This window comes from Cheilinus undulatus, linkage group 14 (genome assembly GCF_018320785.1).
Source record: "Cheilinus undulatus linkage group 14, ASM1832078v1, whole genome shotgun sequence".
NCBI classification, from domain to species: Eukaryota; Metazoa; Chordata; class Actinopteri; order Labriformes; family Labridae; genus Cheilinus; species Cheilinus undulatus.
In genome coordinates this window covers 4,929,085-4,943,702 of record NC_054878.1, presented here as the reverse complement: position 1 = coordinate 4,943,702, position 14,618 = coordinate 4,929,085, and the positions used below count along the sequence as shown (strand labels likewise).

Sequence of the window (14,618 nt, the reverse complement as noted above, 5' to 3'; positions counted from 1 at the left end):
TAGATCCTTCTCCTGCTTTGTGAGCATAAACAATTCTTTTTCTCAAGTCTAAATTGATTTCTTTTGTTTTGTCATGATGATTCCTCCACTGACAGCTCAAACCCTTACTGAAGTTTTTATACTTTGTGCAAATATGAAGATAACCCTCAGGTTAATTTGATTTTACAGCTTTAAGCATTACAAAGTTAAAGTACATCTTTAACAACAGTGGTTTGTTCTATGGCTCAACAAAAAGGTCAGGTCTAAGGGAGGCTAAAAATGTAGACCCTGGTTCTTTCTGGCGTTTGTGAAATAATGTTGCTTCTGTGTGCAAAGTGAAATAATGTTGGCATCCAAAATAAAACTAGGATGCTTGGAAAAGCTGTGCTTAAAATCATCCTTTTATCCTTGTCTGTATAAGTCACATTTGGCTTCTCGTTTTCCTTTTACGTAACTGAATTCCAACCAAGAACTGTTGCTTTAAAATTCACCAGATTACAGGGACAAAAGTGATGGATGGATGGTCTCGCTTTGTTTAAAGAACTGGGGGGCCACCGTACTTTTGGACCCCCCAGCTGGCTACTTTTCCCTGCAGGCTGACAGGAAAACCCTGCTACAGTAAACTGACACAGCTCTGACTGTTTGTTAAGTAGGAGGAAAATCGTAATTTTTAAGCAATGGAACAATTCACAAATCAATATTTGGTTTCTCATTATGAATTTGTCCCATTTAGAAAACTTCTGGGGTTTTAGGTCTTCTAGGTCCTCTAAATCACAGTTCTTTCAGACCTCAGTGTTTTTAATGCTGATTTCACTGCAGCATATTTCTGCAGATTTATTATTTGTGATGCAATTTCAATGCTGTGCTTGAAAACAATGTTTTATAAGCTTATGATTAATGCTATATGGACACCAGGGATAAAATCATTCAGAAGTGCATGGAAAAAGCATTTAATTTCTTGCTTTTTTAAAGATTTATTTTTCGGCCTTTATTAAGAAGGACAGTGGATAGACTCAGAAACAGGGAAAAGACATATGGTAAACGGTCACAGGCCGGGCTCGAACCCAGGCTGCCCACTTACATGGTGCGTGCCTTAAACCACTTGACCATCTGTGCACCCCTGCAAACCATTTCTGCTGCAGAGTTTTAGAGCTAAAGAAGCAGCTCAGGTAAGAAACTTTCCCAGCATGACTTCTCCTGTAACTTTCTCCTCCCCAGGTGTCGCTGAGCTGGATCGAACTCACTTTTTCCTCTCCTACATGAAAAGAAATGAAGCAAAAAGACTCTTAACTGTGCTAAGTGTTCACAGAGCTCCGTCTGTTGTTGCCCCTCTACAAATAAAACCGCAGTGACCACAGAGAGCCTGCTGTCGTTTAGTTCCCATCAGGACTGAAACTTTTCTGCCAGGAATCAAATCCCTGTAAGCAAAGTGAGCTGAACCACAGGCATCCACCTTCTCGAGGCCGACAGAGCATTTAGTGCAGGATATTAAAACAAAGAGAGAGCAGAGGATAATCATGTCAGCTCTCACACAGGAACAAATCTTTACGCATAATGAGGCTGAGAGCCGCGACTAAAGGACAATTACAGAGGATTAAATGTCGAACGGCCTCAGGCTGAGAGTCCATGCAAAGACTTTCATATGAAACTTAACCCAACCAATAAAGCTGCTGTTATGAGACTAAATTCTGAATCATGTGAACCAGGACCAAACAAAAATCTGCCTGAGACTGAGGTTACATCCATCACCGTTTCTCATGGATGGGTGTAAGAAAACACTGAAGGAAAAAATGCTAAAGAAGTAGGTGAATGACGCTATTTTGGGTGTGCAGCACCTGACTGGATCACACATCTGCATCCAATTCTACTGGTCTGCCTCAGTTTAAGAACTAGGACTAGGACTAGCTGTCAGATTATTAGTGTTTGCTAAGCACTCTGCAAAATCCTGTTCAGAATATACTGATTTTTGGTACTTTTCTAGTCTTTTTCTGTGGAGGCAGTGTCAAAACTCTTTGGTTTCCTCTTCTCGACCCAAACAAACAAACCAGCCAATAAGCAGCTTTGCCAGTCTCTGCAAGAAAACCATCTTAACCCTTTACCTACTGAGTCTAAAAATGGCGATTTGGACATATTTTGTTATTATGGCTGTAAAATAGTCAGGAAATGCCCCAAGTCTGAGAGCTTTGGTCCCTTTTCCCAGGAGTACCTGAACTTGACTTTTCAACATCTGGTTAATGATTATATGGAACTGTCAGCAGTTTAAAAGAAGAAAAACACAAAAACAGATTTGTTTTTCACTGCTTTTATGAGAAGAAATTTTGTTACCGCTCATGAAGTTTCGATTTGACATTTGAAATGTGAACTGGTACACGTTAGGCAAAAAAAGTGCAAATAAAGGTGGAAAAATGCATTCTCAACATTCTCAAGTAACATATTGTTATTGCACATGACAGACACGCACAGATGCCACTATCTAACGCTATTTTCTAAAAACAAAACACCACTCTTGCTCGCTCTCCTCTTACTCCTTTTCTCACTCGTCTTCTGCCAAAGCTGCTGTTTTCGTGGTGCTGTTCGACATTACGTAATATATATACCACACATCATATATTGCCAGAAAGCACAGATTCTCAGCTCTCTGTCAGCGTTGGAATTTTTCAGATTGGGCAAACTTTCGAGGAGTTACGGTGTTGAGAATCCATGTAGCGGTCTCGCGATACTTCTGATGTTTTGCTATGAATGCCCACGTCATATGGTTGTGAGTACTGTAATGAACCATATATGTGTGCATGCCCATAATTCTCAGCTTTCCAACACTGCTGGAATTTTTCCGATCGGACAAACTTTGACAGCGTTACGGTAATAATACTCCAGACATATAAAACACAGCGCCAGCACCGGCTCAGTAGGTAAAGGGTTAAACTGTCTCCACTTGGGTCCAAAAGAAAACGTTAAGCCTTAACATTCAGAGAAAGAAAATGCTCTCTTTCTGAGCATCAATGGGAAGTTTGAGCTGATCAGAAACCGTTTGTTTTTTCTTATAAGACAGTTTAAAGACAATCAGATAAGGTAGGAACGTTCAGCTCTGACTCCTGTCTTTATCTATCTGTTATGTTGTCATAACGAAATGTTAATCCAGTGATGAAATCACACATGACTCTCAGTAGGTACAGCATGAGTCACTGTGGATGCGATCAATGAGGGTAAGTTGGTGACGAAACCTTGGGAAGTTTTCTGATTTCACCTGTTGAGACTTGAGTCTCTCTCCTTCACATGTTGCTCTCATCGATCCTCTGCTGCACAGCTTTAAAAGCTATGACTCGGCTGGGACTTCACACCTCAAAGCTGCTGATTAAAAGCAGCTAATTATGAGTTTACATGTTTTTAAAGGTAGTTAGAATAGTTTAAAAAGCATTCAAATTGCAATGTAAAACACAGGTAAGAGCAAGAACAGTCTAGTATCTCCCAGACTATTAGGGTGGGCTACATGGACAAGTGGGTGGGCCCATGAAGCCGAAAGTCTCGCTAAAGTCTCACTACTGCAGAGGTTATTTCTTTAAAGCAGATATAAAATAGTATTCTTAAGTAAAAGTGCAACTTTAATGTGCAACAGTCCTTTACAGCCACTATAAAATACTCTATATGCACAAATGTATTTGACCACACCTGTTTATTATTGAATTTGGGTGTTTTTAAAAAGACCCTGTAATAGCTGCAATAGCTGCAAAAGGGGGCGACTCCATATGAAAGTATATTTGAATACAATATCATAACAGTCCCTGTTGGTGTAATGGTCATGCATCCAAATACTTTTGTCCATATAGTGTATCTAAAAATCATGAGCTCTATGTCAAGAATGGCTTTTTTGTTTACTATATCACACTGATAGGAGTGTACTTAGTGAGTTGAAATCCACCTTTAGACCTCAAGCTTAACAAACCCAGTGTAAACCAGGCTAATGGCATTCCTTTAGTTCAGCTGAAGCCTCTAAATGCTGAGGGAGGCAGGTTCCTAATCCTTCAGCCTTTCTTCCACAGAGCCACTGTAATCTCAATAACAATATTCAAGAATAAATTATCCACCAGGAAATATGTTTACTGGCTGACACATTCATTCTCTCTGGATTTCTTCGTCAGAAATATATGGTGCAGGTATCAGGTCCGCTCACAAATTTGGCTGGACCTCTGACTAACTCAGAGAATGGGCCCTCCCCAGTTGTGATTACTGATAATATCAATGTCCACGTATTAGACCAGTAGCACTGGTGCTGGAGTCCAGGCTAACAGTTTGGAGCTGAAAAGTGTGTCAAGCTTGGATCTGATGTCAGTTATTAATTTGTGCCACTTTTTAACCCCCTTTTTACAACTTTTTCTGTCACTTTTGCCACTTCAGACTGAATTTTGAGACTTTCTACCTATTGTTTTGCTTCTGTTAACCCCTTTCTCCCACCATTAACCATTTTTTGCCAGTTTAAACCCATTTTGACCACTTTTTAATCCCTTGTCAACAATTTTTCTGCTGTTATAAGCACTTTTGACCCATTTTCACCTCTGTTAACCGTTTTTGCCCCACCTTAAACAACTGTTGTCAATTTTAAACCATTATAATATGTTTTAATCCTTTTACACCACTTTTTCAGCCGTATTTGCCACTTTATAACCATTTCCCCTCTGTTAACCCATTGTTTACACTTTCTAGGTATTTTCTTCCACTGTTAACCCTTTTATTCCCACTTTAAACTAATTTTTGCTGATTCAAAGATGTTTTTACCATTTTTTAATCCCTTTTCACCACTTTTTTGCAACTTTAGGTTTCTTTCTTGCCTCTGTCAGTCCTTTATTCCCACTTTAAACCAACTGTTGCTGATTTAAACCCATTTTTCTCTTCAGTTACTCATTTTGATCCTTTCTAGCTTTTTATGCCCATGTTAGCTCTTTTTTTCCACCATTTTTAGCTACTTTTAAACCATTCTTGCCTAAGTTAACCCATTTTTGCTGCTTTCTACCTTTTTTGCCTCTGTCAACCTCTTGTTTTACGTTTATGTTTTTCAAATTTAAACCCATTTTCCCACCATTTTCAACCTCATTTCACCACTTTTTTGCCGTTTATGCCACTTTCTACCTATTTTTTGCCTCTTTAAACCATTGTTTTGTTTTATCAGTCATATTTCATCACCATTTAGGCTTCTGTGTAGGGATCTGAGCCATTTGGCCACTTTCCCACCACTTTTTCTTCCCATTTTGCCACTTAAACCCATTTTTATTCTGTTTTAAGAAAAGGGTTTAGCGTTTTGAAGAAGGCTGTATACTATGGCATTAATAAATAAACTGTTGCTTTGATAAGAGTGGTGGTTATTCAGAAAAAAAAGTCTAGTTATACAGTTATCACACTTTAACTTTACAATGGACCCTGATTTTGCTGACCTCCATGGGCCCCCAGTTTGGCTGGTCTTGGCTGGTATAACACTTAAAATCATTATGTTTGGGTGTAATGAATTTCTTTACAGAATTCTGAAATAATTCTAGCCTCTAGATGTTGGAAACTGGCCCTCTGGATCAGACCATGAGTGCTGCTATCACACCACCTCAAACACAGCAGATAAATATCTCTCCTCTCACCTTGAGTCATGTAGACCAGGCTTCCTGTGAGCAGGGCCACACAGTTGGTGGGCTGATGGTTGTGCAGATACTGAAACCCCCATCCTCTCACGTACGACTTCTCATACATGAGGCGTGACGCGTTGCCGATCACCTGGAGGAAGCGCTCCTGTTGGCCTTTGTTCAGGTACTCGTACAGGAAGTCATAGGCGGTGGCGAACCCGACCAACGAGTGCGCCAGAGGAACCTCATCCCAGGGCGCGTCTTTGACCAACCTGCAGCACAAACACAAACACACCGCTGAAGGAAGAACAACTACATATGTGAAGCAGGTGGAGAGAAAATGCTCACTGGTAAGCAGGTGTGAAATTCTCACCATTTAAATTAAATCCTGGCAAATGATTTAACACGTACGAGAAGCTTTTCCACTAGAAACCTCTTAATTATCTTTAACGCAGCCGTAAAACTTCTAATCACTTTGACAGCAAAAATAAAGATGCTAAGTAGCATTTTACACCACATTTACAGCTGAACCAATAAAGGCACGCATTAAAAGTGTAGCGTGTGCAAATTCTCTCCTGGTTAACGGTTGCTGATTCTGTGGATTTAAGAGTGCACAGTGATCGTGTCGTAAAAAAGAAAAAGGTGTTTCATTATCATCATGCCTGCTTTAATTAAAGAGAATGAACTTCAGATGTGGAGATGGAAATGAGCTCTGCTTTCTAAACTACCATCAGTCTGCTCAATAAATCAAACTGACATTTAAATAACGGTTCTGCTGAAATCTAGCAGAGAAACAGATTCGCCACGTCTTCTCATGCTGTTTTTTTCCTGCTGCTTTAGAAGAAAATATGCAGGCTACATTTACGACATATCATACCCTTTATTACCTTTGAAACTGTGGTTAAAATATAATATGAATCAAGCATCAGAGGAAGTTTGACCCTGTTTACCAGCTCTAAACAGCCCTTATCAGAACGGTCAATTTTGATGTCTCTTTAAATGAAAACGGGCTTTTTCTCACCCTATCACTCTTTTTCTGATATAAGTACAGCTGTTTGTTTCCAAAGCTGTCTATGAATGGGGATACCAAGTGAGGGGCAGGTAGTGCAAACCAGTTTTCCAAAAAAGTTAGGACACTGTGTTAAATGTGAAAGTAAACAGAATACAGTGATTTGTGAATCCTTCTCAAATTATATTCATTTAAAAACAGCACAAATGTAAGATATTTATGTTTAAATTGATTACAATCATAGTTTGATGCATGCAATATTTTCCCAAAAAGTTGGAACAGAAGCATCTTTACCACCGTGCTACATCAAAGTGGAAAACTATCTCATTCTTTGATGCATGTCTAAAAATGGTCAACAGTGCAGGGCTTCTATTGTTGTGTTTTTCTCTTCAAAATGCTCTATACATTTTCAATAGGAGGCAGGTCTTGACTGCATGCAGGTCACTCTAGTCCCCTCACTCTGAAGTCATAACTCATGCTGAATAAGGTTGTCAAAAAAAGCTCTGCTACCTTTTTGACACCATGTTTTTAAAATTCAACAATACCTTTTGATTTTAGGTTTGATGGTACACAAAGTACCAACTAAAAATTCAAAAAACAGACCCTCTATCAGATTTTTCAACCCAGGGCTGCAGAAACAAACAGCAGAGAAGGAGATCAACTGATCTTAAACCTGTGGCTGTGCAGCTGCAGTGTCACGTGACCAGGCTCAAAGGCTTAGGCAGAAACATGAATGACTTATATGCTAGCTTTTTACTGACCCTTTGGATAAGAAGCAAGCTAATAAGACATGAAAAGTTCAACTCTGAAAGTGACCTGGAGAAGAAAACTCCATATGAGGCGGATGCCTTTGGAAATGTGACAGATTTGTAGAGGCTGGCGTGCCAAAGGTGCCTCAAAAAGAAATAGAGTGTGGACACTAGTACTCTGGCTAAAAATCTGATTGGCAGAAACCCAGGTCTCTTGATATGAAACCGTAAACTGTGTTAATAAAAATGAATACGTTTGCAGTATATTTCCCTCATGACAAACCTGAAGACAAACTGTGTTTTATTTAACTAAAAACATCTTCAGGGGATGAGCTACGGCAGAGTTCATGGTTATTCTGCCACTTTTGTATTGGCTTATATGATACCGATGTTAGTGAAGTTAATCATAATGCTCTGACACCTGTGGTGTTGCTGTACAAACTAAGCCTGGGTCCAATGGGTGGACTAGAGGGTGGGCACAATGCGTCTATATGAGCTGTGGTGGTTTAGCATCATTAAAGCGGACTCATCACCACCACAGGACTACATTTAAAAGGAGTGGAGCCTTTGTGTAGTTTAAGCAAGATTTATCATTTGGAACTTTTATTTTTAAGAGCCTATCCAGTCCATCACATGAATCAGTCAATATTTATCATTCTAAAAAACATCACATGTGCTCTACTGTACTGTATATACTAAAGAAACAACACCAGAGAAAGTACAAAATATCTGCTTTTATAAAACAATGTTTTGAAGAAAGATGCAAGCCTATATCCTACAAAGGTGCTGGTATATATTCTGTAACTTCTGTATCAGGAAGACAGAATGATCCTTCTTCTTGGACTTCTCTTTGGTAAAAAGAACAGGTGTTGAATGTTACATTTTTTCTGGTGTTGTATTGTAACTTTGGTTTTATGACAACCATTGCAGAATCTGTCTCGCTGAAATAAGCAGGGACATCCCTGAAAAAAGATGTCTGGATGGAAGATGCTGCTCCAACACCTGTATGTCCCTCTCAGTGTTAATGTTGCCTTCACAGATGTGCAAGTTACCCATGCCATGGTCACTAATACACCCCCACACCATCACAGAGGCTGGCTTTGAATGTAATTATAAGAATCTTTTTCCTATTCCTCTTGAGAGCCATTAACAATCTGTAATGTGGACTCGTTAGACCACAGCTCACTTTTCCTCTTTAGGTCAGTCCATGTCAGATGAGCTCAGGTCCAGAGAAGTGGGCGGGGCTTCTAGAAATAATTGATATATGACTTTGGCTTTGCATGGTAGAGTCTTACCTTACACATGAAGGTGCAGCGGTGTGCTGTGTTAACTGATAACCGTTTCATGAAGTTTTCCTGAGCCCACGCTCAATATCCATCACAGAATGATGACAGTTTTTGATGTAGTGCCGGCTGGGGTTTAAAGGTAACAGGTATTCAATACTTGTTTTCAGCCTTGCCCCTTACTTGCAGAGATTTTTTCAGATTCTAAATTTAAAGATGATATTATGGACTACAGATGGTCAAATCTCTAAATTTCCTTTGTTACCTAGCACCATCAACAATTAAAAAATTGTACCTGAGCCTTTCAGGAGTGCTCCAATCATGGTACTTTCACATGTAACCAATTCACATAATTACCTGTGTTGTTCCAGGCATTCGGGAGCACTTCACAACTTTCCAAGTCTTTTCTCGCCCCTGTCCCAACATTTTTGGCACATGTTGCATGCATCTAATTCAAAATACACTATATTGCCAAAAGTATTCACTCATCCATCCAAATATTTGAAATCAGGTGTTCCAATCACTTCCATGGCCACAGGTGTCTAAAATCAAGCACCTAGGCATGCAGACTGTTTCTACAAACATTTGTGAAAGAATGGGTCGCTCTCAGGAGCTCAGTGAATTCCAGCGTGGTACTGTGATAGGATGCCACCTGTGCAACAAGTCCAGTGGTGAAGTTTTCTTGCTCCTAAATATTCCACAGTCAACTGTCAGTGGTATTATAACAAAGTGAAGTGATTGGGAACGACAGCAACTCAACCACGAAGTGGTAGGCCACGTAAAATGATGGAGCAGGGTCAGCAGATGCTGAGGTGCATAGTGCGCAGAGGTTGCCAACTTTCTGCAGAGTCAATCACTACAGACCTCCAAGCTTCATGTGGCCTTCAGATTAGCTCAAGAACAGTGGTAGAGAGCTTCATGGAATGGGTTTCCATGGCCAAGCAGCTGCATCCAAGCCATACATCACCAAGTGCAATGCAAAGCTGTGGATGCAGTGGTGTAAAGCATGCCACCACTGGACTCTAGAGCAGTGGAGACGCGTTCTCTGGAGTGACGAACCGTGCTTCTCCATCTGGCAGTCTGATGGACGAGTCTGGGTTTGGGGGTTGCCAGGAGAACAGTACTTGTCTGACTGCATTGTGCCAAGTGTAAAGTTGGGTGGAGGGGGGATTATGGTGTGAGGTTGTTTTTCAGGAGCTGGGCTTGGCCCCTTAGTTCCAGTGAAAGGAACTCTGAATGCTTCAGCATACCAAGAGATTTTGGACAATTCCATGCTCCCAACTTTGTGGGAACAGTTTGGGGATGGCCCCTTCCTGTTCCAACATGACTGTGCACCAGTGCACAAAGCAAGGTCCATAAAGACATGGATGAGAGAGTTTGGTGTGGATGAACTTGACTGGCCTGCACAGAGTCCTGACCTCAACCTGATAGAACACCTTTGGGATGAATTAGAGCGGAGACTGTGAGCCAGGTCTTCTCGTCCAACATCAGTGTGTGACCTCACAAACGTGCTTCTGGAAGAATGGTCGAAAATTCCCATAAACACACTCCTAAACCTTGTGGAAAGCCTTCCCAGAAGAGTTGAAGCTGTTATAGCTGCAAGGAGTTGACCGATGTTATATTAAACCCTATGGATTAAGAATGGGATGTCACTTAAGTTCATATGTGAGTCAATGCAGGTAAGCGAATACTTTTGGCAATATAGTGTGTATGTATATTTCCATAAAACAAAACTGATTATCCATTTGAACATTAAATATCTAGTCTTCTTGCTGTAGTCAATTTACTTTTGGTGGAAAGGGATTTGAAAATTACTGTATTTTGTGTTTATTCACATTTTACACAGTGTCCCAACTTTTTTGCAACACTAGGGGGCCACAGTCCCCCTTTAGGTAACACTGTTATAGCTTATAAACATTACTAGATTGATTTTGCAAGATGTAGAGCAGGATTATCTTTTCTGCTCCATAAAATACAGATTTACGGCTGAACAACTCAAACGTTGATGAACTTCTTTCAGTTTTTCTCACATGTCTGATGACATTAAACCCTTCAGGCCGGAGTACATAAAAGAAAGCGCTGGTGATAAAGCATGTAATAACAGTTTGATGTTGTATTTGATGCCGTTAATGCATGGTTTCCACATGTTAAGTGGCAGCAGAGGTTTATAGAAAACCACGTCCTGTCTGCTTATGTAAATGAAAACCACATGCACTTAAGAGCTTCTTTATGTTGAAATGTTCGCTTATAGCACAACACAGAAGACTACAATAAAATCAAGCAGAGCTTTATGTTGAATCATGTCAAAGCTGACTAAATCTTGCTTTCTTTCTGCGTGTTTTAACAGACTCTTAAAGCGAAAAGGACCGTGAGCCTGTTTGCCACAAAGCCGAAGCTCTCCATCAGACCATGTTCCTGGACTTGTTGGAGACATAATTGAAGGTCATGAATACCACAGCTGACTGGTTCCTGGAGCCGCTCTCCACAAACCCTCAGACTCTCAGTGACCATAATAAAAGTGTGGCTGAGAGGAAAAACTCACAGACTCGCTGTGCAGACGTGAAAACATGTGCTCAGTGGCTTCTCCTCTCTGCACCGTGGCACACATTCCCATATTGTGGAAAATGCCCTGCAAATTGGACTAATTCCACACCGTCTAAACCCCCCAGAAATGAGCTGCCGGAAAATCCCCTTCCTCCTGCCCAGTGGCCGGAGGCAACGCAGCAGTCATGCAGCAAAATGAGAGGGATTAAGCTGCTCCAGCTCCCAGGTCTCTCCCTACATGGAGGATGAAAGAGGAGGGGGGTGTACCTGCAACAGAGGGGGATTGTCCCAGAGCTGGTCAAGAAGTTAAAGAGGGAAACTGGCTCGCACTAAACAGCTGTAATGGCTAAAGCGGGCAAAATACACCAATTAAAGGTGGCTGTTTTTGACACTTAGAGTCTTACACTGTACCAAGTGTTTGACAACTTTAACAGAGAGGATCACAACAGAGATAAAGCTTTCTGTTAAAGACTTACATGCTTTTCTTTTACACAAGAAACAGCTGTGATGTTTCAAGTATGATGATGTGGTGGAAAGCATCCACACTAGACTGTGGAGCAGTGGAAACATCAGTCAGAGGGTCCGCCTGGGTTTGGAGAACATTGTATCTGTCTGACTACATTGTTCCAACTGTGAAGTTTGGTGGAGGAGGGATAATGGTATGGGGATGGTTTTTAGAGTTTGGGCTAGACCCCTTATCTCCAGTGAAGGCCAATCTTAATGCTTCAGCATACCAAGACATTTTGGACAATGCTATGTCTCCAACTTTGTGGCAACAGTTTGTAAAAGCCCCTTTCTAACATGACGGCACCCCAGAGCACAAAGCAAGGACTATAAAGACATGGTTTGATGAGTTTGGTGTGGAAGACACAGAGCCCCGACTTCGACCCCATTGAGCATCTTTTGGATGAACCAGAGAGAAGCTTGTGAGATTGCTCATCCAGCATCAGTGCCTGACCTCATAAACGCTCTACATCAACCTTTTTTCCTATGAGCCCCCCTTACTTGTATCATAGAGGAGCTGAGGACCCCCAGGACCCACACAAACAAAAGGTGATACATGGATGTCGAAAATAAACATCAAATTTAAAAGCTTTGATTGTTCAAATCTGTAGAAAATAAGCCCACACATAGGTCTTCTTATCAAGAGATCTTTGCATGAACTATTTATAAGTGTTTTATCATGATTTCAGTTAGCACCAGTGAATCGACTTTTGGCTACCTCAAAGCAGACACAGCCTCGCACCCCTCCCTGAAATCTGGACCCCAGGCTGGGAACCAATACTCTGCAAAATTATGTGAAAAATGTGGCATAAGGTCTGGTCTAGAGGATAAACAGAAAATTCATGCATGTATTTTTTGGGGTTTCCTTTGAAGACAAGTACATTTCAGTATTTGTCTCAAGATTTCCACTTATTTATCTCCTTTTCTGTCGATAACAAAGCTGGTTTTCTCATGAAAACGAGGTAAATCTGCAAGAAATTACTAAATTTGACTCTTCCTTCTGTGTTGCTGTGCTTTCCATACATGTTTAATTTGTCCTGTCTTTGTTCGATTATGTTTTGTTCCATTTAGGGTCCAAGCTGCAGAATTTTCCATTGCATAAATTCCAGCGGTTGGAAATCCACTTAGGGGATGTTGGTGGGTCCTTATGCCAGTTTAGAACCACTGGTGTAAACCAACTAGGGCTGTCAAGATTAATAAAGTTAACCACAATTATCCAAAATAAGTGCACTCTTGTTTTTAATTGCAATTAACCACATGCTTTATTATCCTTTTCAACACACTGGTTAATGGGGGTCATTGTCTCTCTGCAGTCACAATGATGTAAAACAAGTCCAAATCTGCTCCTTAAAGGTCACATATTATGCAAAATACACTTTTCAAGTGTTTCTAGCAACAATATGTGCCCCTGGCCTGTCTGCAATCCTCCCAAGAATAAGAAAAATCTATTCCCTCCCCCCTCTCTTTCTCCACCTTTCAGAAAATGTGTGCTGAAACAAGCCATTCTCAGATTTTCCCTTCATGATGTCATGTAGGGGGTTAGCACCGCCCCAAGGTTTGGTTGGCCCCCCAAACTTGAAAGAAAGTTCCGTCCTCCTCTCCTGATCCTCCTCTCAGCTGCCAGCTGCATCCATTAAGTAACATTCATTTCCTGAGAGGGGCGGAGTCAGGGGCGGGGCAGACAGCTCAGTAATATGTAAAGCCACAGACACAGAAACAGCTCGTTATGAGCAGGGCTGAAACAGAGGAGTTTTTACACATGCAAAAATCCAATACTGGAGAGTTTTTTTCCAGCAACCATGTTTTGGGGAGCTCTGAGAACAATATAGACCGGTCTTAAAGGGGTTAAATATGTGACCTTTAATGTCTCATAAAAACTCACAGATGCCTCATTGGAAAAGTCAAAAGTCATTTGTATTTTTTCAGTGATCCATCATTGCATTTTATATCTACTTGAACTCCCTTTTAAGAGGTTAAGTTCCTGTTATGAGCTTCGATCTGTCTCTAAAAGCAGGTCCGAATCCAAACAGAAATCAATTAACTTTAGTTCAAGACAGCAGAAAATACAAAATTACACAAAAACAGTTTAAAATGCAAAACGGGGGGTTTTGAAAATGCAACAGAAAGGGTGTGATTAATCACAATTAACTGTAGAAATTCAAAGATTAATCATGATTTAAAAAAAATCTTTTGATAGGCCTAAAACCACAGGTTTCAACAGACTGCTATTGTGGTTTTTTCTCAGAATCATTCTCTTTTAGATGATCTGGACTGATAATTATTGATTTGTATTATGGATGCACAATATCTTTATTGTGCCGATATTTACAGATTAATGTCAGCTGGTACCAATATCAATATTCAAATTTGTATTCCAGACCCAAAACTTCAGTCCTTTAAACACATATTAATGTACAAAGACAAAAAAAATTAATAAACTTCAGCACTTTAAAGAAAAAATTGAGAATGAACAAAGAAAAAGGCCTTTACTGGAGTATGTCTGTTAGCCTATTCTCAAGCATTACAAACTTATTAGATCAAATGGCAAAAATTTACAGACTATATGCTGGTATTCACAAAAAAAATAGCCTTTTTAAGCTAATATGTGCCGATACTGATATCAGGCCGATAATAAAGTGCATCCTTAGTTTGTTAGTTTTATCATGGAGGGATGAAATCATTGATGGGTGATCCTGCTTGAGAGATAGCGGAGTACAGCGCATTAACAAAACGAAGACGTTCATACATCTTTGAGAAACTTCCACTTTGACTTTCCCCTGGTTTAAGGAGCTGTGTCCACAGCTTTAAGAGCTGGTACCTGCAATCACAGTTCCAGAGTGCTTCTTACCAACGCTTATGAGTGCCTTGTTATGAAATTTGATTTCCTCTGATATAGACAGCAGCTTCAGATGTGGAAACTTAACCCCTGAAAAGATGAGTCAGATCTCCT

General features: G+C 40.4%; 1 protein-coding gene across 2 annotated transcripts in view; it reads right to left on the bottom strand.

Annotated features, from left to right (window-relative positions):
- dse (dermatan sulfate epimerase) overlaps positions 1–14,618 on the bottom strand; it is a 54,231-nt gene that overhangs the window by 23,568 nt on the left and 16,045 nt on the right. For both annotated transcript variants that reach the window (XM_041805109.1, XM_041805110.1), the window contains one exon: positions 5,598–5,851. In XM_041805109.1, the coding sequence (XP_041661043.1) occupies positions 5,598–5,851 (254 nt within the window). The remainder of the gene's footprint in view (positions 1–5,597; positions 5,852–14,618) is intronic.